Here is a 27,769-nt window from a genome sequence, read left to right as displayed (position 1 = left end):
TTTCGGCCAATCTATACAATCTATACTATATATCTATAGTATATATGACAATGTTGTATCGTAAGCTTTTTTTACATTTTTATACCGTGTCTGTCTCATTACTTCTTACATGTCTATTCTCTTTTTTTTTTTTTTTTGTTGTATATATGCGTCTTGTTCTCTTTTCTATTTTTTTTTCTTTATTTCCTTTTGTTTCCTACGTTAATCTGTTATGTCAAATGGTTTATCTCGTAAATAAATAAATAAATAAAATAAACAAACAAAAATATTTATCTTAAAACTAGTTTGTGTATAAAATAACGCGATGAAATAACACAAAGAATGGCAGGAGGGAACGGGAATGTAATACTTTTTGACATTTTCTGATGTTCGATATTTATCGATACTATGTACATAAAAATATTTATTTGTTAAACATTTTATTTATTCACCATACGCTGTACAGAAATGTTTTTTATTCTTTCCAGTTCTTTAAATTTTCAATTTATCTCAATAAAAATTACGTATATATATTATACATAAAGGAGAGTTGTCCAGTACCAACCAAGATTAGTTTCGGCTTTTTCACCAGATATTGGCACTTTTATAAAAATAATCAAATAAATATAACAATTCACGCGTAGTCTATTTCGAAGATATATTGTTTTCGCTGTTTCAACACGTTAAGCGTATACGTTGGTATTCCAAGTGTTAAAAGTTATTTTCTAGAGCTGATAATTTGTTTGTCAAGTAAGCAAACGATATTTTTCCATATCTAGTCTATTAAGTAGCTGTATAATTGCAAGCTCCAGTTTTGTAACTTTCTTTGTAAATTATATACACTGTAATCCAAAACGTTTCTACATGTTTACCGCCTAGTATCAGTCAATTGGCTGTCGACTACTATAGACCAAGTTTTTTTTATTTGTAAGCTCAATCCGTTGGTAACTAAAGTTAACGAATGTCCATTTAATCTTACTTCTACCTTTGCCGCAGAAAAATGTCGCGGAAGAAATTCCAATGCAGAAAAATGAACACGAATGTCGCTATAAAATTACTATTTGAGAATAAAATTACCGAGAGATAGGCTACGGCTTTTAATGTCCCAAGAACGACGAATATGAAGACTGGACAAACCTCGAATGCATAGACCAAGGAAATATTAATTATTTTACGTGTGATTTATGTAAAAATAAAATTTGAATAGAAATGTGTACTCTAACGTCTAAAGTGTCCTTTTTCAACGTTATTAATAATTTAGATAAAAAATCTACTGATTAAGTAATTGGCCAATACTGGACGACTATTTTTCTTTTTTAGTCAATTATAACGTTTTTACTCTTGGAAATTGTTAATTCTTATTATTGAATTTCACACAATTAATTTCCTTCCTTCTATCAAATTCCATAAGTATATTATAAACTCATCCTTTAAATTTTTATTTTTACCCACTCTAGCAAAGATATAACAACAAACTTTAGGGCGGTCGGTACTGCACGACTCTCCTCTATATCGAAATGGTCTCGAGTCTCCATTAAGAAATCGAAAAGAATCCAAAGCGAATTGCGATCTCCACAGCTCTGATTCGGTGTTGGTGGTGGTTCGAGTTGGTGAGAATCGCGACGAACGGGGGTGTAATCGCGTAAAAGGGACCAGTCCAAGAGTACAGGTACGAAGAGTCGAGCTTTGAGAGTCTCCAGGAACGAAAGAGTACCGCGGTGGAAACTTTTAAAGTAGTTCCCAGCCAAGTTGCACAATCGATACTGCCGCCTAGGAACTGGGTAAAGACGTTGTCCTACTCGTTCTACCCCTTCTGGTTCACTCGTTGTCGTTGAAATATAACTCTATCTACAAATGTTTATCGACGTCGTTTCGGCTAATACAGTCGCGAGTTTACCGTCGTTACACGGTGAAACCGATGGTTGAGACCGTTGCGTTGACTTAACGAGTTTTGCCTGTCGCTTTTGTAGTTCCACCGTGTGCAGTACCGTTAAAGGGAGAAGCAAGGCGTAGAAATCTCCAAGGACCGAGACAGAGATTCGTTTATTTTGTGATGGGTTGGTGTTTACGCGTGGAAGTCTTTAATGGCGATCTTAAACAGATTTGTTTCGTGGGTAAGGATGATTTGAGGGGATAAGGTGGGGGTAATCCATTGCAATAAATTATATTAGTCAAAAAATGTACATTTAGTACAAAAATGTACAATTAGTACAAAAAAATTGGAAAATTTGTTTATTGTAAAGCAAAGCCAGATAATATAACGATATCGATATATTGATCATATTGTGTACTCGATATCACATCGACAACAAATTACTTAATAATACATCGAGTATCACAGTATCGTGTCACTTATACAATCGACGGCTCAGCCATTTTTCCCTAAGCAATTAAATTAAACATATCTATATAATCCTTAAATTAATACGTCTCTGGACTAGGAATGGCGTTAACGATCTTGCAATGCAAATCGTCATGAGCCACAATTGCCACTCGCAATACCACTCGCTTTTACGTTAATACCTCTCTCATGGAGTAATCCTCTCCTCATCTCGGTCAAAAGGAAATCGCGAAACGGCGGTTTACGTGTGGGAAACTAGTTTGTGATGCGTCTTCGGCGAAGAGCGCCAGGCTCTGATGCAATTGCGCATACAGCCAATCAGACTCCAGGCGCGGACGTACACGTATTCGACAAACTATTCGGCAAACAGGGGGTTCCAGGTTGAATAGCAAATTGCAGGAGAGGAGCGACGAGGCTGTGCTGCAGACAGTGGCATGTCGGTTGTAATAATACCTTCGCAGAGGAACGTGACTGTCTCAATATGAAAAACAGATTCGCCTGCAGTGTTCTTCCGTATATTGTAGCGTCCTGAACGTTTCCCCTGTTTCAACAGTCGATGCAATGAACGAAACGACTGCCAATTGGAGAAACAAATGACGGTATAATTGGCAAACTTTGCAAAATTGCCTGTTTTTCTTTTGGTATTTCGTTATTTCCAGAGTAGGTTCATGTTGTATACTGCGCAATTTATTCTGCTTCTTTCTCCGAGTCTTTTACATAATTTTATTTTTCTGTCATTAAGACGTTTCTTAAGTTCGTGGACGATATGAAACGATTAATATGCGTGATTTCTTGTTTCAACGTTCTGCTTGAAGTTTTGTTAAAATATTAAAAACCGTTTTGTCCGATAACAATAATTCACGAAGGGTAAAACGAAACTCTCCGAAAAAGGCTAACACGTTACGATTAGTCCATCTCGTCTTCCTCACAGAGACAAAGGAGGAGAGAAAACGAGAACGAGAGGTTCGCTAAAGGGAATACTTCTGGCGGTTCGTGTTAAAATGTGAATGAAACAGCTCGGTGTCGGCTTGCAGGCCACCCTTTACCGCGAGGAATTCGCTCGGAATGAATAAAATCCCTTATAAAATCCTCGCTCGCCGCGTCCCAGCGCATGCATATATACATGGAAACGGAAGGAACACGCGAGCGCGTGTGCGATGCCGACGCTACGAATTGCTCGCACGCCGCGAATCTGAAACGATCCCCCGAATCTCGAAGGGATAAATGTGTTCGTCTCCTTCGTTTGCGCTGAAATGCGTTTGACTGGAACTCTCGGATGCTTGTTTCACCGGTGAATTTTTCGCATCGTCAACGGAGTTATCTACAAATTTCTTGGGAATTCTTTGCTGGCCCAAAACACGCTCTTTTAGTGACAGGGTTGAAGGTAGAGCTTGGTGAAACTTGACTTTGAAATATCTTGGACTTTGGCAATTAAAAGACTCATAATAAAAACCACTCTTGTTTATGTTTAAGTTTCTCTGCTAGAGCAGGAGAACGTTCTAAGCATCTGTAATTCTTAATATAGCGTTAGAAATGTGAAAATGAAATAATTCAAGGTATACAGAGTTGAAAAATTATAAGAAACATACAGAATAACAACATATGTCTCTTCCGCCAAGAGTAATATGCGTCGTTCTCGGATCTAATTTTAATAGCGAAACAACTACGCGAAATCGCTGTAGCGAATGCAACATTTTCACAGGAATATAACATCGGTCTAACTGCTATGTTCTATTTGAAAGTTACACGCTGTTTACTCTGTATAGAAGCCGGGTAATTGCGCGTTTCGTGACAGTCGAATCTCATCCACGGTTTCCTGAAAGCTAGACACGACGCGTTATCTCGCGTTGCGAGAAAACGATGAATTTTGACAGCGTTATCATTGCGACCAGCAGTATGGGCCACATAAATCCGTTATACGTTGTTTCCGGGGGTCGTATCATAGATAACGATATATTCTGTTGTTTTTGCTTATTTGGACTCTGATCAAAGGCCTTTAACACGCGGGGATGCATTGTTTCAAATAATTTACTGCGATTTTATTGCAGTTTGATATATTTATTTGAGATATATTTCTCACTTTTTATTACAAAATTTCGCGGGCAACGTTAGTTATCGCGCAGATTGGATTTTTGCTCTTTTTGCATTTAATTACAGCTCAACGACTTAAACGTGACGAAAGTGGGCAAGAACGAGAACGTACAAACGTGCGGAATTATTTTACGTTCCTTCAAATCATATTCTCGACATCTCTATTTTTTCTACTATTCAGATACCATTATTGTCGCGTCTAACAATCCAGCAGGGCTTATTACACCGGATTATTCTCCATGCGTGTTTGCATAACAAGGGATCATTTCTAGGAATATTTGCTCGACTATGCTCACGGTGGATGGTTATTCCATCGAACGTCGATAGATATCCTTTGCTATTCCTCTACATTCACAGGAATAAAAATGTGGGGCCCAGAAAATCCTACGAGCGCTATAACAATGTTGTGAATTAAGACCGACCATTAACTTATATAATAAAATATTACATCAGGCGAATCTGTCATCCTGATACTCGGTTTCACGTTGCATAATGAAATTGGCAGTCCACAGTCATCTCGTATTTTTCTCATAATTCAGGAAAAAATCAGTTTATTGCCATTTTGTATTTTCTTGTATTTTCTATAAAAGCATTTGTACGTCTATATTTATATGACATGTTTTTTTATTTTTACCTATTGCAGAGAAAAGCTGAGTACCCTGTATCGCTTGCGTAATTCATTCTTCACAGCATTGGAATCTTCTCCATACCTATATAAAATCGATTCCTTATCCAATCCTCTGTTAAGTGAAATATTCATCGGGAAACTTCGATCATTTCGAAAGATACACCAAAAACAACTTCGATAAAAGCATTCGATCACATTAAATCGAAATACTAAATCTCCACGGATTTTCTTTGACGTGTTTCACTCCGGCGATAAATCATTCGACACAGTTGCTGTTTCGAAAGAACACACCTCGCTGTCAGAAAATATCACCGTTCACGACTGATCGCCATTTTTGCGAACAAAAAAGCACCCGGTCGATTACAGTTCGCGTCAGCGAATTGCTATAAAACTACACTGATCGTAAAACATCGCTTTAGTTTCGAATTTACGCTAATTTTACGTAAGAATTACATAAAGTCTGCTCGTTGGAAAATTTAAGCTCTCTTATAAACATTTATGGCGTGATTCGAAGTGCAACGACCAGTAAAGTAAAGTCGAATTTATGACTCGGTTTCTGTGGATTAAAGAAGGAAAGGGTTGCAGTTTACGAGCCATTTGTCCTTTGAATTTCTCCAATACCGTTTTTCTATTTTAATCGTAAAAGGTTTATAAATATATTTATATATCCAAATCTCTTTCGCTTTTTCGTTGTATTAAGCTTCCTTTATCGCTCATTCTTCTTTTCACGTATACATTGCTATTAGTACTAAAGTTACATCGAGGCATAAAATTGAATTCAAACGATATCGAACGATCACGCTCGTGTCTAAAGTATCGCGTCATAATTCATTCCACGTAACAGTAGTTGAAAGACCGGACAAGAATGAGCACGCTCGTATCGTAGTTCGGGACAACACATAAATCTCTGGAGAAGAAACTTGACTGCGTTTTCGTCTATCCCAGAAAGTCGAGGAACTGTGAGCAAAAGTCGCGGTACGTTCGTGTTTCTTCTATACAATAATTCCATGAAGTGTCTTGCTGAAGAAGAAGTTGACGAAGCGAAATGATCGTGGAATGATATATCTTTCATAGTAATTATACTTAATCTTTCATACCACGCGAATAAAATGAAGTTATATTTAACTGCTTGTTTATGGGAAATTTCTAATTTCGTCTAACATTTATGAAAATTCGTCGGTAATGGCCATAATATCGTTTATGTAAAATACAATGTTTAAAATTTCAGTTACTATTGAAATTCAAAATTATTTGTAATTTTATTTGCTATGTTTTCCAATATGCTCTTAGTCCAGTCATGCTTCTCTTTCATGAAAAGAGTTTCATAATTTTAAGTAATGTCTGACCTTTTATATCGAATTGATAATTTCTTCGTTTGAAAAGTTTGAAATTACAGAAAAGAAAGTTGCGGTAGGGCTAATGAAATTTGCTTTGAGTTACATTTTCATTCATTATAAGCAATAGTGATCTTGAAATTTAAGTTTGCGCGATTATTAATAGTACAAACCTGTCCGTGATTTAAATAATTGTATAGTTCAAACTTTAATGGAATACTGGAATGGAAGGCAAGTTGGAAGTTTCATTTTGAAAAGGATATTGTTCTGGAAGTTAAGATATTTATACAAAATTTATGAAAGCTAATACAAACATCTGCGATATGACCAGGTTCTAACTCAAAAAGTTTTCACATTCGGTCAAGCAATTCCGCCGCAGGATACCAGACAGAGATTCTAGCAACAGGGGATCCCAGCGAGAAGGGGAGACGGGCAATAAAAAATAATGCTGGGCACGGAAAAGGGATTTCGCCAATGAAAAGCTACGCAAGATCACCGACAAGAGAATTTCGACAATAAAAAGGTGTAAGGAGACGTGGAGAAAAAGTTCCAGAAATAAGAAGAAGAATGCAACGACGTAAAAAAAAGGATTTATGGCAGTAAAAAGAAAGGAAAAAGAAATATAATGTAAGGATTAAAAATAGAAACAGCCAGTTGTGTGCGCCTGTACTATATAAAATGAAACAGAAAAATTTCTAATTCACCTTAAGTGCCGCCAGTTAATTTAAATTTTTGTCCTCTTTTATGTATCTCTTGTATACCTTGCAATTTGTCAGTCAGACATTAGCCAAATTGTTCTAAATGTGGCAAAATACCACGACGACGATGTCTCTGAGAGATAACGTCATTCTCATTAAGATCAATTTATGTGGATTATTTGCAGATGTTTACTTGTTTATTAGGACTGTAAGATGTATTCTTTTAAGCCTACGTGGCATATATCGATCGAATGTATTATTGGCTAATGGATTAACGTGCGTTCTTATGCCTTTTTAATAATTGCCGAGTGCCTTGATTATTTTCTCCTTTACCGTGACGACACTATCCTTATTCCTTATTTCTTCGTTTCTAACAAACCATGGAACACTAACGATTGAACGTGACATAATTGAGTTGGGCCACAAGTTTGGTCATATGGCTCTTCGCCATCATTCCTCATAGTAGTATATCGCACGCCCAGATTGGCTTTATTATACTTTTATAGAGCTGTAATTTATTTTCCGTACTAAGCTTCGATCTTTTGCCAATCATCCATGCCATTATATATCGCCGAACTTTTCCGATAATGTGCTCCTTCCACGTCGATTTAGAGCCTAAATGTAGCCCCAAATATTTGACTGTTTTCGTTAGCAAAACCTTGGTATTATTTGTCTTTTGATTAGTCTTTTGACGCTTCACTCTTCGTTAAGGTGAACGTTATGTGTTTATATTTAGTGGCGTTTACTTTAAACTTCTTTTTATACAATCAATCTTCAAGAATCTATTACTGCTCGTAATATCAGCCGTAAAGAGGATGTATAAAATTAGTCCGAGTACACCTCTGATCTGCTTAATGCCCGAGAATATCCTTGATTTTTACATAGAAAGTTCGATCAATAAGTTTTTAGAAGATTTAGTAAGATTTTAGAAGATTATAATATAATGGTAGAAAGTGAATTTTATGTGATAGTATTAATCCGTAGTGGCAAATTTTTTCGAACACTTTTTCAAGATGGCTGTACAATACTTCTTATATTTTAGTTCTATAACTGGCTAGTCTATGGACTTGTACTATAATAGCATGTGAGTTTCGAAATGTTAATCCAAATAGTATATCGGTACTTTTAACAGGCAATAATATATAATTTCCAACGGGCAACAAGCTACCGATTTCACGACTTTGCCATATTCTACAACATTTTACCCCTCAAAACTACTATACTAATAAAAAGAACAAGCTCTCTAGAAAACAGGTTTATTTGGCAAAATACATCCGAGGGAAGGTTCCAAAAAAGTCATCTATATACCAATATACAACGCTCATCGCCTTCGTACCGAACCCACGAAAACACGAAAGACTACTCTACCTTCTAGTTTCGGTGTAAATCAAAAGAAATCAAACAGCTGGGTTTCCATATCCATTCGGACTGGCCTGAAGCGGTAATGTAAAGCGATGATGTAAAGCGGTCGTTGAGTTTAACCCCCGGTCTCGCTATCATCCCTTCGTCTTCGCCCCTCTACAAATTCATAGCGGTCGCATGGTATTCGTTCGATCGTCTGCAGCGACATGAATTCGTCGCTTGGGTGGGAAGAGAGAGAGAGAGAGAGAGAGAGGGACAAAGAGAGAGAGAGAGAGGAAACAGACAGTTGGATCAGGCGGATTTTGAAGCCGCGGTAGCGAGAAGAGGGTTTTTAAACGAGGGGGTGGAGAGAAGAAGGGTCAGTATCGGGAAATAGGAGGTTCTCTCCTCGAATGAGTTGAAAGCAGCCTCTCCCCGCGAATTAATGGTCGTTTGTTGAAAGGTAACGGGGATGAGGGAGAAATGTTATTTGACCGATATTTTAGCGGTACGCGACATTGGAAAAAGTTCCGATGACCCGATTTCCGGGTACACCCGAGGGGAAACCTGCGTCTTGGTCTCTTTCGTTATTCCTCGTTAACTTCGAGTCTTATGGCCGGTTTCATTCGGGCTTCTCTCAGACATCTTTCTTCTCTTTCGCTTCAACGTTCTTGAGAATTGGGTAGCAATTTTTTCCTTTTATACGTTAAGTTGAAAACGTACTCAGAGTTATAAGGATGGACAAAGATTAAGCTCTTTCACGATTAAGCAGCTTTCGAAAATATGCAGGTATATTGACGAATACTTGTAATTTTACGATTGGTTGAAAGAAAGAAGAATTGATAGAGCGATTTTAAGCATTTGTAAAATTGACCATTTTATAAAGTTCCTCAATGACAAAGATCATTCCTTAGAATTCGTATCTTTCCTTAGAATCTCTACGGTACACGAATATTGTTATAATGTGCATCGTCGAGCAATCTCAATCCCTTTGTCTGACAAAAGCCAACGGGGGATGAAATCGGGTTTCAACCACGTCGATTCGGTTATAAAAATGCGAGTCATGCGACAAAGGTCTTAATAGATGTTACCGGGTTTCTTTGACGAAGCCGGATTTCCTCAGGGATCTTCCTTCTACTCCTTCAACTCGTCTTCCTCTCTAGACGGAGTATTTCTCCTTTTTTCCTACATCTTCTCAATGTTCTCTGTTAAAAGAGCGATATGAGATGAACGGACTGTTTCGATTACCTCGTTACCAGTGAGTTACCAATGAATATGAGATTCCCTTTTACATTTAAAGAAATTGGCGGTGAATGGGCATAGTTTCGCCCTAATCTGAAGTAATCAGCCAATTTAGAAATTGTTTGCAGCTGAAACCAATTTATTACGAGAAACATGGATTTAGTGGTTCAACGTCGAAGTCTGATTGTTTCTTAGTAATGCCGATCCTGATTGATTAAACAACGGACTGACTTGGCTGTTAGAAACTTACTGTTCTGACTGTTACTTGTTAAGTGATTGATTGATAATCGCGGTTTAACTACATGCACATAAGGATTAAACTGGTGGATTCGTTGTTAAAATTAATGTTTCAAATAATGTGTAGAAAATTTAAAATACGTAATAGACCTTAAAACAGCTGTTAAAGATTGCGATTGTTTAAGGGTAAAATTGCTTTGATATTATTTAAATTTAAATTTTAGTACAGAGGTTCTATAATATGTATAGTTAAAGGGTAAGCTAGTGCCTCTGTTCGTTCAGAATGTCATTACCTTGGTTTGATGGCTCTTTCTAACTCTTCGAATGTGCTGTTAAATTTAAGACCTTGGATAGAACGTTAAAACTGGGTCAAAAAGTTTCATTGCTATACTCGATTACAGAAACCCGACAATTACAGTAACTTCGTTTCAGTTCAACCTTTTTTTTCGCTTTAGTTCGATATCGAGGTAAAGGGCATTTCTCTCCACTTAATGAAAACGTATCGTGGATCACTGGTAATTTATACACGTTGGGAATATATAAATTCGTTGAAATTCTAAAGTTCTGTGAAGTTTTATGAGAAATGATTCGAGATAGGAAGGTGATTGAAATTCCTCAGATTAGGATAGATTTATTCTCATGCCCAATCTATTTACCAGTTTCGAACGTTGAAATTATCCATTTGTATTCGTAGAATTTCTTTTCGTAATAAATTAGAGCTTTGTTTTACTCTTATTTCGTAAGTTAATTGCAGAAAAAACTAGATCCCTATTTAGCTTTATTTGTTCAGTTATAATACCATTTATAGTATTGTATCAGTATAAAAGTTGTTTACGAGATATTTCTGTGTTTCTAGTTAGAAGAAATGTATAATTTTACAATTTGCTTAAGTAGTAATAAATTCAAGTACTCATATCGCACACAGAATCCATCTGCAGCTTGCCGAACAAAAACGAGCGAAATATCGCTCGCTCAAAATTTCTGTGTAGAGTTCGTGAATGTTTGCATTTAATTTTGCAAATGATGCTGCAATTCTGCTGATAACGACCAGCAACGTACCCTATCGTGTATATGTTGCTACCGACTCGTGTCGTTTAACCATTCCGCTGTAACTGTCAAAATTGAAAGTCTTTCTCGTTACCAGCTAAATTAGGTTGATTTTTCTTAATACGAATAACACGGAGGTAAACACGCTTGAATATTTCGAAACTATATTTTAATTATTTGTTATTTAATTATGAAATGATTTAATTTTACTTATTTTTGACTAAGTTTAATTTAAATAATGATTGACACAACATACATAACGTAGGTACATATAATCAGAGCATGATCGCTTAGTTACAAATGTTTGCTTCGATCGAAGGTTCGAATCTAGAGATTTGAAGCTCATTAATTAGTGAAAATAAGTACTTGTTGATCGACGTTTACAACTTCTACGACCTGGACGTTTCATTATTAACGTATATGATTGGTTTATGCGTTGTTGCATTATTGAAGCATGTCAACACGGTGTTTCGCAAATATTTTAATGATCAATAACTCGTCATGCTAAACGGTTTGGTTGCAATCTATACGTGTCACATGTTTCATGTATCGAATGATAAATAAACAAATAAATATTGTGCAAATTTTCATCTTGAAACATTTAAATTTGTAATAAAGTATTTGTAAAATATTTGTTTAATAAAGTAGAAGCAATAATTAAGTTTATAATATACTTTATAATTAGGAGTTTACTTAATCGTTAAAATATATCTTAAACATTCAGCTAAATATAATTATCGATAAAAATTTTAAAAAGATCGTTAAGTAATAGCTTGAATAACAATGTATTACCAACTGATTAAATAAAGATTATTCCAAAAATTATTTTCCAACATATTTTAAATTTCCCAAACAATGTTAACGAAAATGTACAATTGTTATATATACTTACTTTCGTTAATTTCTTACATAAAAATTTATTTGTTATCCAATCCAAACTTAAACACGACGATACGTTATGAAAGTTTTAGTAGTTAACATTAGTTGTGGTCAAACATGGCTGAGCGTATCCTAGCTTTACTACTGAAATTCGATATGATATCTAGTTTCTCCGATAAAATGAAACAGATACATCACATATTCGTATAGCGTCCAATAAATCTTGTTCACTTTGCTCCCTCTATTATTATCATTTACATATTAATTTCATTATCAACTATATTAATCTCCATTATCAATTACATCGTTATGTATGATTAGTTTAATGTAAAACACACGATGATTGTTTATGAATAATATCAAGCCAACGTACTTTACAATTGTCATATATTTTATTCGACTGTTTAATTTTCATCAATTAATGTTCTTGAAAATTTTGCTTATTAAATAATTCATTTTCAAAATGTTGAATGTAGGCGCTTGTAATAATGATACGAATAACAATAACTTGTTTTTTCAAGCACTAACAATTATAGTTAATTCGATACTACAAATGTGTCGATATTAAGAATAAATATAAATAAAACGGAAAAAGTTCCGTTTAAAAAACAGATAAAACGTGATAAGAAAAAAATAGTATTTTCTGAAATTAATGTCTTTCATCTACGACGAATTTACATCTTCTATTCTATACTTCCGAATTCACAACTCGAAACTCTATAAACCAAAACCCTAAAACTCCGAACCTTGCAATCTTGAACTCAGTAACTCTCTCTAATTCAAAACTATACAACCACGAGTCCTCTAATCTTCCAATTTCGCATAGGAAGACAGATAGAGTTCCCAACTCTAAAACTTCTGCTTCTTACTTACCGAAACCTTCGAAAGTAGTCGTTTGAACTCCAACTTGTTTTGAAATAATAATCACTTTTCACACGTTGCGAAAAGTAAATAAGGAAATAGATCGTTGAATTTTTGAAACTTTAACACTCCTTCTAGATTTTAACACGTGCTAATGACGTTGATCGTCGGAACGTTGCGCCATGATTTCTTTTATTGTGAAATTTTTCCTCTCGAAAGATCATTCGGTATTCTAATTCGAATCTAACTATATTTTTCTCTCGCGCCTATGATATGTCTATGATATAATTTAGAACTTAATCTTAAATTCTGTTTTACAGAATTTAACTTCATCCTGCTCTCACGTCTACGTCATAAACCACCACGTTAACATCTCTTTTACTAAATCACCAGTGTCTCACGTGCGCGCACCTAAGATAGTGGAGTATCTGCAACAAAGTCAGGCGCAAGGTTCTCAAGATCGAACGTCAAAGATATTTTTCGTTCTCCAGCGCCCCGGTCCTATGGACCGTGTGCAGACGCTTTTATACCTTCCGTTTTCATTTTCTCCGGCGGAATTCACCCTTTTCAGCCATTCGGAAAGACGATGGTACCCCGTATAGAGCAAATGCAAAGTGGTTTAAGATATAGAGCTGATACGCGGCTCTTACTCCTCGCCCTTTTTCGCCTTTTTCTATCGGCTTTCTGATCACTCGGGCCTGAAATCGAGACACGATACGGACTCATGAACCATTTGCTCAGGTATCGACTCGATTCCCTACATCGATAGTTGCCCCGAATATGTAACGATACCTTAAGCGCTTGGTATTTGGCAGAATTTCAACCTCTTTTTTTTCGTTCCATCGGTATGCACGATTTCTACGCCAGTTTGCTGAATAAACGGGCGTATAATGTTCGAGATATCGTTATATAGGTGTATTGGGACAGGTGAATGTAAAGCACGGATAAAGAGTTTGATACCAGTGGCTGGTTTCAGGGATGCGGGAATAATGGAAATATGGGTATGATAACTGAGAGGATTTGGTTTAGTGGAAAGAGTGATCTCTTTGACGATCAAGAATTTCTGAAACTTAAAACGTTTCATTTGTTGAGATCTCGGATAAATTAGGAATCAGCAATTTTTTAAATGAATACGATATAAATGAGAAGCATTTTTTACCAAATTATACATTTCATTTTATATCGTATCGAATTGTTGGTAATTACGTGGAAGTATTATTAAATGCTATGAATATATCCGGACTTAATTATCTAATATGTAAATATTATGATAAATACGACGATGTACTTTTTATAGACATCGTATATGTTCGAAGTACAAAATTACGAACAAAATTTTTCAACAAAAAAGGAAAGTGTTTTATGGTAATAAAGACTTGTACTAGAATAGTAAATTTTAAGAGAGCTTCCGCATTACGTTTTTAATCCATTAACCAAATTCAGTTAACAACTCGTTCAACGCTACTGACCACGAGCGTCCCGTCGACACAGCTCGATGCTCATAACCTGATGACTGATTTTCCGGGTAGGTAGTCGAGCTGTTCGCTCACGCAAAACAAAAAAAAGGCCAGCGTTAATCCTCGATTTTGGCCGGTGTTCGCGCTCTGGGCGGTTTTGACGAGTGGCAACACAATCTGTCTTCGTTTGTGCGTTTGATACAGTGTGGCAGACATCGACGCTGTCACAGCATTGGACGCGTTCGCCTCCGGAGAAATAATGAAATTTCCCGCTGATGCGGAGAATCGTGATTAATGAGAAGCGCGTTCGCCCGTGAAAAGCTCGGCTACACGGCCGATTCACCGCGATCAATGTCGATTTCAACACGAGTAGCAAGTGAAATTTTATTTCCCGATGTTGATAGAATCTTCTCTTTTTCACTTTTATTGTCACGTTAGCATTTGAAAATTTTCGTCGTTGTTTGGGGCGAGTAATAAAGTCGTATCCTTTTTTGCAACAAGAAGAAGATAAAATTTGCAATCATAAAACTCATCTTCCATCTTTTTCTCTGGTATTCTGAGAATCGTGGACGTCGAACTGCTCCGTTGAAGATTCGTAACTCGATAAAAATGTATTTATCGTATCTTTTTCCTGAGATCTTCAATTTTATACGAGATGATATATTATACAGCAGGTTTCTTTTAAAAAGAAGACAATCGTAGAACTTCTTTAAATACAGAAAGTAGATAGATACAGTTTAACTTTTGGGTCACGTAGCTTTGTTGTAGAGAGTCGAAATGAAATGTGCTTTGTTCCAGCTTATTTACGGTTATTTACGTAAAATATACGGGATCATTGAAAGAAGATCTCACACAGGGAAACAGGTAAAAGAATCTCGCGTGTAAATCCCTTTTCTCTATCCTGACGTCGCGTCGTCTTTGGATCACTTATTTTCATTTTCTGCTCTTTTCTGGCCGACTGCCTTGCTCTTCATTCTGCACGTCATTCCGTTTTCGCGCACGTACGCTCGGCTATTTGAAGCGCATACGAGCGAGGCCCGTGCCGTTTCGTCGCGAAAAGGGCGGAGATAAGAAGCCCGGTAAGAGGCTTTCTTTAATGAACACCTCGCCGCCTGCGAAAATATAAGCTTACTCGCGGTGATACAACCGACTTGAAGCGAAAGCTCCGAGAAAATTCAATGTATTATTTAGAAATATAAATTGGAAAGAAGTACAATGTAGTTTTATAATTTGTCAAATGAATTTCTTTGAACGATCTGTTCAATTTCGTGAATAAATTTGCTTCGTCAAAGACGGAAGAGATTACGTGTAATTTAATTAAAAGATCTACTATTTAATTCATGCATTGTGAATAAATATATAGCGATGTAATTTTTGTAAGTTTCTGAGCAATTAATTTACATGCTGTTAGTCATTACTATTAAAGCGCGCAAACAGATACAAGGTATCGATGTAGAAATTACACGATGACAAAAATCGAAGTGTAACGAATGCTTCACTCGAGTCCGTTTATAAATTTCCATGAAATAATATTGAATTAATATTATTATAATATTAAATGTTAAGTTTGAAAGATTTTCATGAAACTACCATTAGTCTGCGAGAAAAGATACAAGCTTCTTTCAAACTTCAAAGCTATTAACGATCTTTGCACTTGAATAAGGTGTTGTTTGGTATGTTGCAGGTCGTAATCGGAAATTATGAGGTGGCTGTGGATTATCGTCCTAATAGCTCTGGCGCTGCCAGCGGCTGTGCCACGGAAGACGCATCGTAGCAAGCCGAGTAAGTAGTCACATTTATTTCAATCTCTTCGATTCTTCTTTCTAGCTTTTCTCTGTCAAGAAACTCTTCTCACGCGCGAATCGTTATCAATCGATCAAACCCAATATCTCCATGAATTTTACCGCTATATTTTTCTTGAAATTTCTAGAATACAAGGGATATAGGACAGATGGAGCATTTAATATAAAGGAAAAAAGAACAGGGTCAAGTTGTTCAAATTTTTGTCATGGGTTTCTCTTTTCACTGCTTTTCATGGGCCAGATAGAATGAGTTTTTCGAAAGTTGCACCCGCATTCATTATGCACACCTGTTACAGAAACTCTCAACTTCATCATCCCTAATTTTAGGGTCACGAAAAAAGTACCGATATAAAGTTGGTATAAACAAAGCTCCGCGCACAATGGTAAGTCTGCGAGCGAAGGTACTCGGAGAATTTTGCTATCTGTGAGTCAGATTTACACAAGGCAAAGAAGTCTACAGAAGAATGAAAAATGTCACGAATTTTCTGGTGGATTGTGTAGAGTGAGGCACACATTTTTCTTCGTAGAAATATGAGGTAAAAATGTGCAGAAGGTAAAATGCAGTTTACAATCAGATGTTCGGTTGTTAGTAATAAATTCCCCACATTGTGTAATACACATAGAATAATTTGTTTCTACTACATAGCGGATTTGTTTATTAGCCCATTAAAGACCAATTAGTGAGATGGGGCAAGTTTTATACATATAGCTATTTATTACTTATACAAATGTATAAGAAAGAATATAAATGCTATCAAAATAAATTTCGAAACAAAACTTTATGTTTATGCAACTTTGCCTTTTTAAGGTATATATTCCTACTATTAGTTTGAAGATTGGAACTGTTCCAAACATTTTGCGTATTATACAACATGCATATTATAGTTTCGGCATTTATAAATAGCTGTACTTCTGCACGATTTACATCTTCTCTTTGCTCAAGTACCAACTGTTGTAGCATGCCCTATACGAGCATAACGTATTTTTATGGATAAAGCACTTTTTGTAGGACGGTCATAATTTGTTCCTTCCTCTTAATTAATTTTTAAGTTAGATTGCTCATTTCCAATTTCAAGATCCTCCGAATTTCCTTAAGATCGTAGCTAAATATGATGGAAACTCTAGCCGCGACATCTTAGTATGTGCGAGTTCATGTATTTTCCATGAATTTATAATAACGCTGTTAACCGAATTTATAAACAGAGACCATCACCACTTTTTACATAATGAAGTGTCCCATATTTTGATTATACTCGAAAGTTACACGAGGCTGTGGTACAGAGGCAGTTTTCTTTTCTAGCCTGTGCTAAATATTCTATAGTGCTATTTTTTGTGATCACATTCACAATGGAATAGTCGTTTCACTTCACCACCGCAACTTCAGTTTGCCTTTCGAAAGCAAAGTCGAATGAGCTCCTCTCTTTATTTTTCATAGTTGAAGTGGCTTTCAAATGGCAATTTCCAACGCAGCTTTCGCGAATAGTGCCAGTGGTAAAGAATCCTTGAAGTTTTAGTGTATGAAATAATTAAATTTTCATATAACGAAAAGAAATTGTCAAAAAATATTCGATTGCTCACTCACATTTTCTTCTATATTTCGAACTTTATCTATTAATCCCATAGTTTCGCAAACGCAACGTTATTGATAAACGTAAATAAAATTACATATATACTATTTTGCCGAAATATGAACATTACGATACTAGACATTGCACGCAGGTCTACGAAAAGAGAAAAAGATTATTCCTATTTTTTAAAAAAGATTGGTTTATCCTAATGTTACAAATATTTCAATTTCGTCAAATTTCAAGACATTGTGCGATCTAGGTGGAAGAAAAAATAATAATGAAAAAATACTACGGAAATGTTTGGAACTTACTTTTGCTATTGCAACCTGAAATAGCAAAGTTCAATACCGTGAATTTGCTGACAAAAATTGCGAGTGAAATGTTGCGTTAGCGCAACGTTGGAAGTCAATAGTTTAGTAATCTGAAAAGTTGCGAATGGGAGAGGTGTGTGTATCGAAAATTTCGAAAACTACAATGAAACATACAGTGGGTGTGGTAAAATAAAATGCAATTATATCTGCTATGAAACTCTACAAAAAGGAAACAAAGAGAATTCACAATGCATTTGGAAAATTCCACACCAATTGGAATTTGTTCTTTTCCAATTTTGTCGAAGCATGTAACGAATACAACAAAACGAATACATTGCTCGCTATAAAAACAAAAAGGGAATTCACGCCGATTTTCACAAATTCCACACCCATTGGAATCATTCTCTGTCGAATATATTTCAAACGAAGAATTAAAACATGTAACGAGTACAATGAAATAAGTTCGAATTAGACAGTAGAGCGACGAAAACACGTAATGTACACGAATAGATGAAAATTCATTTCTCTTAAATGATTAGAAAAACAAGAGACAAATTCGCAAAGAATTTTGTAAATTTTACGTATTCATGAAAAAAGAGGAAGGGAAATTCACAATCACAATAATTCATCGAAGAAACGAAAAAACACACAAAGAATTCGTAAATTCTGCGCAATTCACCAATTTATTATACACGTTCAACGTTAGCTCGACTCATCAGAATTTTCACATTTGTCCCGTGTAATCCCATTCCACTAGAATCTAGAAGATAAACGGGGTCGAATAAGTCTTTCAAAGTTCCGACCTATAAGTAGGATCAACTGTTTCGTCTTCGCTGGAGAGAAAAGCTAAATCCAAGCCGAAACCATACTCGCGTGAGAGCTTGGCCTCGCCTAACATGGTTCGAATGTTAAATTAGGGTCAGGGGTTATTAGGGGTCTGGAGATTTTATCAGAACACGTGAGTGGATAAACATCTGATCCCCCGGATGCTGGTGGGTCACCGCGATAAATTAGGGTTGCGAGTAATTTACAAGGAGATGAAGCTGTCGTTGATTAGCCCACGAGGCGGTTCTCTGGCCGTGCGACAATGCGGATTGGTCGATCCGAGAACCAGGCTTCATTCGCGGATAATTTGCGATCATTCGCGGGATATCGTGGATTAACGTCGTCGAGGAGGTCGAACAGGGAATGTGCGTTAGCATCTTGTTTGCTGATAATTGAGGCTTGTTTACAGTAGTGTTACGTAATGGTCATAGGTTTATCGTTGTTATTACGAGGCGTACTCCAGAAATTTCCGATTGGCTATCAACGAAAAGCACAACATTTATTTTCGAATCTATAGTAATTTATGTTCATTGCATTCTATATACCTTAAATTTCTTTACTATCTATTGTAGTTCTTTACTCTTATTGAGATGTTTGTACTAACATTCGTTTTTGTATGCGCGCTTCGTACAGTGATGCCATTTAAAGTGGCAACCAGCGTGATAGTAACTTGCGAAATACCAAACGACGTGACACAACTTCGTTACTTTCCATTCATTTCCCACAAATTTTACGGTCACTTCTCCACGAAGTTATGTCCGGAACCGTCTGAAATTTCGGAAGTTATGTTCGCGCTGGGTATCTTCTTTAGCGGCACCATTTTATGAAGCGCGCATGCAAGAACCGGTGTCTCGCTATGACAATTGTCTCAATAATGGTAGAAATTACGTAGCAAACTAGTTTAAGGTACGTAGAATGATGTTGAAAATTTCTGCTTCGCTTTAATCTTTGTGGATGCGCCTGATATTTGTTATAGTACACGTTAACGCTATTAACCGAGATAGGTTTACACCCGATATTTCAATATCAAATTTCATATTTTTAAATTTCAAGATCATTCAGCGGAACCTTTATCGTTAGTTAAACTTAGGAGAAGTGCGAAGAGATTGAAAAGACGGCCTAATAATAGAAAATCGTTGGACAGGCTGTCTCATAATCTGAAAAATATTTTTGGTTCCACGTCGAAAAGAAGTTGGAACCGGTAAACCGTTCCAGAAATTTTGCCGCTGTGAGAAGAAATCTGAGTGGCTTCGTAGCGAAATCTTGGACGCAGCTGTCGTCGGGAATCTAGCGAAAGAAAATCACCCAATCTGTATTTACCGAGGGCCGGAGTTTGCGAACTATGACGTGAGTAATATCGCTACTGTCGCTCGAACCAAGTTGAATTTTCGTTACCATTAATCACAGCAAAATTCTTACCCTACGAAATACGCAAGGGCTGCTACTCGTGACTCGAAGATACAATGACTCGGTAAATGCGAATAGAAACTGTTCCTGAGTTTTCGAACGTTTCCAGAGTCGATGAAGGAAGTGAAACTTTCTCTTTTCATATCGTTATTTCATTCCGCATATTTTATGAATTATTATATTACTAACATTATATTTCTTTTAATCGAAACACATATTTTCTATTTATTTCTACGAATTCTAATGTGTTGAAATAAAATTTTCATCTAATTTTCCATTAAAACGCCAAAATTTTGACAATACACAAGTCGATCATGAACCGCTAGGTTCGCTATTTTTTCTATCTTTACGTTCTCTAAAAAGATGGAATTTTTCAATGGGATGTGATGAGCAATTTAACGCGCCGAAAAACTTTTTAATTAAAATAATAATTTTGGGACACGCGAAGGTAAGAAAAATGGGTTTCGTGTTTGCTCTGTTAATGGACTCGTCGATAAAGTTACTCAGGTTCTTAGATAAAAGGATGGTCGGTGTTAGGAAAATGTTCCATTCAAAGGAACCCTTAATTAGACGCTGAATTTATGTGGAATGGAGATTCTGTGAAAATGGTGGAAACTTTGTAGAAAATCGTGTAAGGTATTATCATGAAATGATAAAATGTAAAATAGGCGAGTGATTTAATAAAATTAAGAATTCGAGTTGTGTCTTTGATCGAATAAAATCTGTCTTAAATTACTTATGTGATAGTAACGTAGTAGTAAGAAACTACCCAAAGTGCTCGAAACCACGAAACTACATAAACAGAACTGAATAACTTTTAGAAATTTATTTTTTCTTTTTATTCTCACGAACAAACGCGATTAAGATTTCATAATACTTTAAGATTAAGATTTTAATAACTTAAGATTTTATAATATATTTTACTTTAAATATTTTAAAGAAAAAAGTAAAAAAAGAGGCAAGCTGATGATACGACAGAATTGCAACAAACTGTTCTCATAATACAAGAAAAATTCTTGATACTATGTAAATCTCGCTACTACGGATCTTCGAATCACGCGACCAATTTTCGAAATAATTTTAGAAAGCTAGAAGTGCATGGGAGTTGACGAGCTTTTTTACGAGCATTCCCTTATATCGGTTATTAGCCGGTGTTAGCTGGTTACACGCGTCGCTTTACAAATGTATTTACAGTCAACGTTACGGAAGTAAAATATGATCGCCCGTTCAGATCCGGTGATATAGGGCGTTTTTATAATAGACGCGTTCCCGCTGGCTTCATTGTTGAACGGTAATTGGACAAAAATTACACGGGCAACCCGTGTATCACGGCTTAACGCACATGGCAAGTGTTCGTTCACATTAAAATAAGTGTCATCCATTGTTCGGGGACCCGATATAACTTCGTTTAATGGCGCGCCTTTCGTTTTCTCGTTCGACGATGAAATAAGCCATTGTGGGAATTTCTTTTATATAAATCTCTTTCTCCGAGAATTGAGTGACCGTTTCCATAAAAGCTTGTATTTTCAGTTTTTAAGTGTATCAGTATTTTAGTGGTATCGGTAGTATTTTAAGAATTTCCGTGAGATACACGAAAGTTTAGGAAATTAGTATTTCGAGGTGTATACTGGGAAGATAAACTTATTCTTTAAACGATTTCAATATCTTTTGTTCTGTCGCTGATAATGTCGAGAACTATAGCAATCTCTCGAGATGTAGGTACTTTACGTCTCATAGCAGCATAATGGAACTTTTCAATTATCCATCCTTAGCTGTAATAAAAACTTGAAAGCACTCGATCATAAACCGTTTGATGCGTTAAAAGAGTTCAGATATTGCTTGAACTTACGTAGGTTATTTCCCGACGTTTTTTTGATGCACTTTTTATGGAATAAAAAAGAGAGCTCCGATTTGAGGCCAACTCTTATGAATTCTAAATATGAAAATCTAAGTTAGTCGAAAGATATCACGACTTTTTTAATTGATCTAAAATATAATGGAAAAATCACGCCAATATCGTGAGTTTAGCATCGTCTTAATTATTCAAGAAATATCTTCGCGAATCGTGCATGGTCCACAGATGAAAATCCGAGACACGCGTTATCACAAATCAAATGTGTTCAAACGCAACAGTTTAGTTTGCACAATCCTTCCGATGCCTCACCGCAATCGACAGAAATGTTCAGGAAGAAGCAACGTCCTTTCCGAAGGTTGCCATTCGGCGCCATTTGGAAAATCGCATGTCCCGTCTCAATTTCGAACGTGAGTCTCTGTTCCGTCTGTTTCCCTTCGACAAAGCGATTCGCGAAACGCGGAATCGCGGAGCAGCAAACAGGGGTAAAGGATATGAAAATAGAACGTTATTGCCCTGTTTGGAGTTGGCGGCGCTGTCGATATTCCCCTTTAAAGCGGACATTTGTTCCATGGGCGAAAGGGAAGGAAATGGAGCAACGCGCGTAAAGAGAGGGGAGGGTGAAAGACAGAGGGAAAAGGGAAAAAGAGGACTTTTATTGACAAGGAATATCGGTTATCGAGACGTTGTTGAGAGGAACGTTTGCCTCTGCTTTCAGCGCCAAGGCTGTATGGGGACAGAGTGCCTGTCAAGCTACTAAGAACGAACAGCGGCAGGGTCCGACAGAAGATCGTCGACACGCATAACTATTTTCGCACGCAAGTCAATCCTCCAGCGGCTAATATGCTCGCCATGGTGAGTCACTTGCAACTTTATCGTTACACTTGAAATTTCATTGCTTACCTTGTAGTTTATTTTTTAAATCAATCGTATTACGTTATTATTTTATTGTTAATTTTATTAATTTATTAATCATTCACTAACATGATTTTTATTTATGACGTTGTCTTAAGAGAGAAAGTAAATTTAAAGGAAGGTATAGAGTAAAATTTATACTTTGAATAAAATTAGAATGGAAAGGCAGGGGAGTAAGTTGTCAACGATTGTTAATTCCGCCCTTTGCAATTGACTTCGCAGTACTCCATTTTAATTGAAAATTTCAGATTAGTTTGTACAACGATTTCCTGATTAACAGATTTAATTGAAACCGAGGGGAGGGCCGGTTGAATTAAGATTTCCAGGCGGACGATTAAAATTATATTTGCATACGAAATGATTACCTTGAAGCGTATATCTTCTCATAATTTTCAACTTAAATGTTCTTCATTATTTCAGACACGGTAATGCTAACAAATTTCTCTCGATCTTCCCTTCTTTGCAAATATCGTTATCTCTGTTATTTTTACATTATTACTAATTATGTAATTAACAATATGGTGCCAGTACTTTGATTACAAAAATTTAAGCTTGAATATACCTAAGGGGATTCAAGAATTCTGCTCACGTATGTGATATTTGTACGTGATCTATTTTTTAAATTCAACTAATTTCTAAATGTTATCATTTATCAATTCTCGATTATTGTTTATTAGCTTTTAGCTATTCCTTTTTTATCATTAATTACTTTTCAAATAAGCAACAACGTGAAAGTGTGATTGCACGTTCAATCGTCTATTAAAATGCCCCTAAAATTCACCGGACCGTAATTCCAAATCTATCAACACCAACTCCCCATAACTCAAGCCGTCAGAAGCAGCAATTCTTCCCCTTTAACCCAGTTTTTGTTTCACGTCGAACTGACTTTCCGTACCCGAGATATCGTTCGTTCGAAGCGAAGCATAATTTCGAGCGGTTCGGTGTCGTTATCTTTCTCTCTCTCCCGCTCTAATGCTGACCTATCCCAAGCGCAGCACCTGTGCGCTGGCCAGCGACAGACGCCGAGTCAGCGTCTTTTTTATTGCTACTACCCCCACTGGTGCCCACAACTACTAGGGAACGTACGCATTCCCAGGAAAAAAAGTGGGTCACGGCGTTTCCAAGAATTTCCACCGCCATTCATCGTCGGCGCGTTCGTGCATTTTAACAGAGCGAGCTTTCGATGCGAGGGATCGGGATATCGACGTGAAACAAAGCGCGGTACACGCTGAAGCAAGGTTCTTTCCTCTATATTCGCGGAGATAGGAGATGATTTCTTTGATGAAATTTCCGAGTTTTTGGTTTGTCTCTTTTACAACCGGATCTTTCTACGAGGAAACAAGAAAAAGGAATTTTGGTTAACGAAGATCTTTTCTTACGATGGATGGAATGGAAATTTACGATTCTTGTTAATAATTGGTATTGTGATCGTCCTAGCTGCGTTGGACATTCTGTATTTGTCTAAACATAATTATAAACAGGAAATTTAATGCCGAGGGAACGATTGAGGAAATGTTGCTGTTGCAGTAACGTAACAGAATACATTGTTATGAAAGAAAGTTGCAAACTTTGAGTTAAAATTTTGAGATAAAAATTAAATGCTTCAGAGCTTAAGAATTTTTTAATAAAGAAATTTTAATTAAAACATTTTACTATATCTTCGCTTCGCTTCTTGATTAAAAAATTGTTCAGATCAATTTAGCGAATAACGAGTTTTAGTTGTACACAGTCTGCTGTCCGAATTTATTTTTTCCATTTTTTATTTATTTTTTATATTTTGTTATAGGAATTTTATGTAAAATGTTAATTTTCATGTTTAAAACATTTTTTTTCAGTTGAGCTGATAAAATCGATACTAAATTTTGTTTGAAATCGACATTAGTATCTTGATTAAATTTAGAATTATTCTATGCAAACGATGGTATCGTTTTCTCATTCACGATTTCCAAAATCTTCTTAATGAAAACGAAATCAATAAGTAAGAAAAAGAAACACATAAAAAAAAAATAGAGAAACAAAGGAAATCGATATTCCGTTAGTCTTATCGTGAAAATGGAAATTACTTTTGGATCATGTTTATCCCAGTAAAACCAGCATTAAACTTTACGTACGAACTGCAGTTTACATAATCAGGACCGCGAAACTACTTTCCCTATAAACAACGTTGTTTCCCTCCGATTGTATACTCCACGTTTGGTTTTGGCAATGCCATTGAAGTTTCATTCGATATTTTTTTGCTGTTAAACGTTAAAGGAAAAGCGTGTAGTTACGAAATTTCATAAAATAAAAGTCAATTTATCGCTGAGAGAAGAAAACAGTGATTTTAAATTCTAAATATACGGTGAATTCTAAATTCTTTCTCACAAGAATACGTGTATTTCTCGACTAAAACATCTAATTAGTCTTATGTTTGAAATGATAAAAATAAGATATATTTATGAGTAATTTATATTCACTTTAGTTCATAAGTACACTACTTGTACATATTATCTAATATTTAATTTACAAAGCTTACGCATTTCACGCTCCATTACCTCAGCCAAAGGCACTAAACCAAAACTACCCTTCCAAAAACATCACAACATGCTTACATCCTCGCTGTAAGTAAATCAATTGCATTTACCAACGAGTCGTAGCGAATTCGATTATTTTTGTGGCGTGACGAAGCACGAGTAGTAAAGCCCGGTGTAACATTGGTAGCTTTGAACAAGCCGGTGGTGAATCGTTCGCCGTTTGAGCGAGTGGAAACATTTGTAACAGGCGTCGGTTTAACGATCCCAAGCTTCTCTCGCCGCGACGGACGAATTCTCTCTCGCCGAGGCAATGAGCCGCGTTTTCTTTCCTAAAAAACCGAGCAGTTGCTTTTGTCAGGGTGGCTAACGAAGCGTGGAAGAGACACAAAGGGATTCCGGCCTTCCCGCCTTCATTTGATAAAATTCCACCTGCCACGAGGAAACGTGATTCTAGTACGCGATTCGTTGTTATAATTGAGATTCTTTTTTTTTTTTTTTTTAATAATTGAAAGCGAATCTTTGAAATTGGGAATTATATTTGAAAATAATATAAGGGCATTTTCGAGATATCGGATAATCTATAGGTGATGGATATGCAGAGCTTTACTGAAGATAATACCAGTTCAGTTAATATGGGACTCGATTATTTTTCTATTAGCAGACTGTCCGATGTTCATGTACTTCTATATTTTTGATCAACATAGAAGCTCCGATCGTGTAAATCTTTATGTCGCAATACGATTCCTTCGTATCTCTATTCAAGTAATTGCAAACATCTCGAATATTAATGTTTCACAAAATTTCATATCCTTTTCTAGAAAATTTGTCGAATATTCAAATTCTATGTTATAGTAAACAGTTTTATGTAGAAATATTCCGTATTGTTATTCAAATAAATAATCACGAACATCGGAATTGGATTTTGAACATCCATCGAATCGGATATTTTCTGAATATTCGCGAATCAACTTTTTATAGCTTATTTAAAAGTTACTGATCTAACACAAAAGTTTTAAATATACGATTTTTATATCGTATCCTATAGAAACAATTCCATGTGGAAATATCTCATGTATTTTTATTTACAAATAAATTTTCGATTTGGTTCACGTTGACGTGGAATACAGTAGCTCGTCACCAAAATCAATCTCGTTACAGAGCGTTTTGTTCATTCAACATCCGAAACAATTACTTCGCGTTTGCCATTAAACACGTTTCACTATCGTAACAACGGATTGTACGGTTACCGTGGAAGCTTTATAGCTCGCGTCAAATGATGAATTTTAAGTTGATTGCCGGTAAAACCAAAATGGACGATCGTTACGTTGTTTCGCGGATATTTCCTGCTATTACGGCTAATGCATAATAAATAATCTCATAAGTCATGCCCTGATCCTGATTATTCACGGGCAACGCATTAACGATGATGAATCCCTGCGGTTGAAGTACCAGCATTCGTTATTGTCAAATAACATTGGAACGCGCTGCTGTTCATCAGCCAGACTTTCAAGCCATTTAATTACTCATGGACAGGAGAATACTCAATTTTAATCAAGACATGGAACGTTCGAAACCACGTGTATGATTCTCAACTAAAATTAACACGCGATAAATATTAACAACTGTTTCGGAAATAAAATAGGACATTTAAATATTTTAAATCAGCTTTGAAAACCGCCCTTGTGTTTCACTGTTGTAGTATGGTATCTTTCTCTAACAGTGCAGCGTGACAAACATTTTTCTCCGTTGAAAGTTTTACATCTGTAAACTAGTCTATGACACAAAACATGTTAAAGAACTCCATAACTCTACAAAATCTACATAATTTTTCTGTATTCTATACTTTTGAAGTTTCAGACCTCGACCTTGTGAAAACTTCATAACTTTCTAAATGTAACTCAATTTGTAAGTTTCCATATTCCGTTCACGTTCCACAATCTTCTTCGTTGGAAGAAGAATTAATTAAAGAATTTAACATAATTTCTAAAATTTTATACACGATTAAAAAATTCCACGAATATATCTGTCATTATCACCACATATAAACCTAAATATATTACACAAAGATATCTTTAATTAAAACAATATGATAATAAATTAATAGGTAAGTACGTACATATGATCATGTTTCTATTTTAATAAAGGTGAATATTAATTTCGCTAAAGATAGCTGTATGTTTCTGATAATCCTAAACAAAAAAAAAAAAAAAAAAAAAAACAAACCAAAAAGTCGAAAGCTATCATTTTGACGAATTTAGAAGTTATAGTGTTAAAAAGAGAAAGAGAGAGATAACAGTTACTTCCACAGAATTCTAATTCTAAACACCAACACTAGCACAAACATCGTATCATTATACGTTTCCAAATCTCATAAAGTGAATCAACCGCTTCGAGGAAAGTTGGTAATTTCCGCGATGCAGCGCGATTTTCATTAACAAAAG

At 35.9% G+C, this 27,769-nt stretch overlaps 1 protein-coding gene across 4 annotated transcripts in view; it reads left to right on the top strand.

The window, feature by feature from the left end:
- The window catches only part of LOC100643104 (cysteine-rich secretory protein 2), a 96,588-nt gene that overhangs the window by 47,988 nt on the left and 20,831 nt on the right, over nucleotides 1–27,769 (top strand). For all 4 annotated transcript variants that reach the window (XM_020867948.2, XM_048414599.1, XM_020867952.2 and 1 more), the window contains 2 exons: nucleotides 15,820–15,917; nucleotides 22,619–22,755. In XM_020867948.2, the coding sequence (XP_020723607.1) occupies nucleotides 15,836–15,917; nucleotides 22,619–22,755 (219 nt within the window). In that variant the 5' untranslated portion in view covers nucleotides 15,820–15,835. The remainder of the gene's footprint in view (nucleotides 1–15,819; nucleotides 15,918–22,618; nucleotides 22,756–27,769) is intronic.

The sequence above is a fragment of the Bombus terrestris genome, chromosome 3 (assembly GCF_910591885.1).
Source record: "Bombus terrestris chromosome 3, iyBomTerr1.2, whole genome shotgun sequence".
In the NCBI taxonomy this organism is placed as follows: domain Eukaryota; kingdom Metazoa; phylum Arthropoda; class Insecta; order Hymenoptera; family Apidae; genus Bombus; species Bombus terrestris.
The sequence above is the reverse complement of the archived record's forward strand: the minus strand, read 5'-3'. Positions and strand labels throughout refer to the sequence as shown.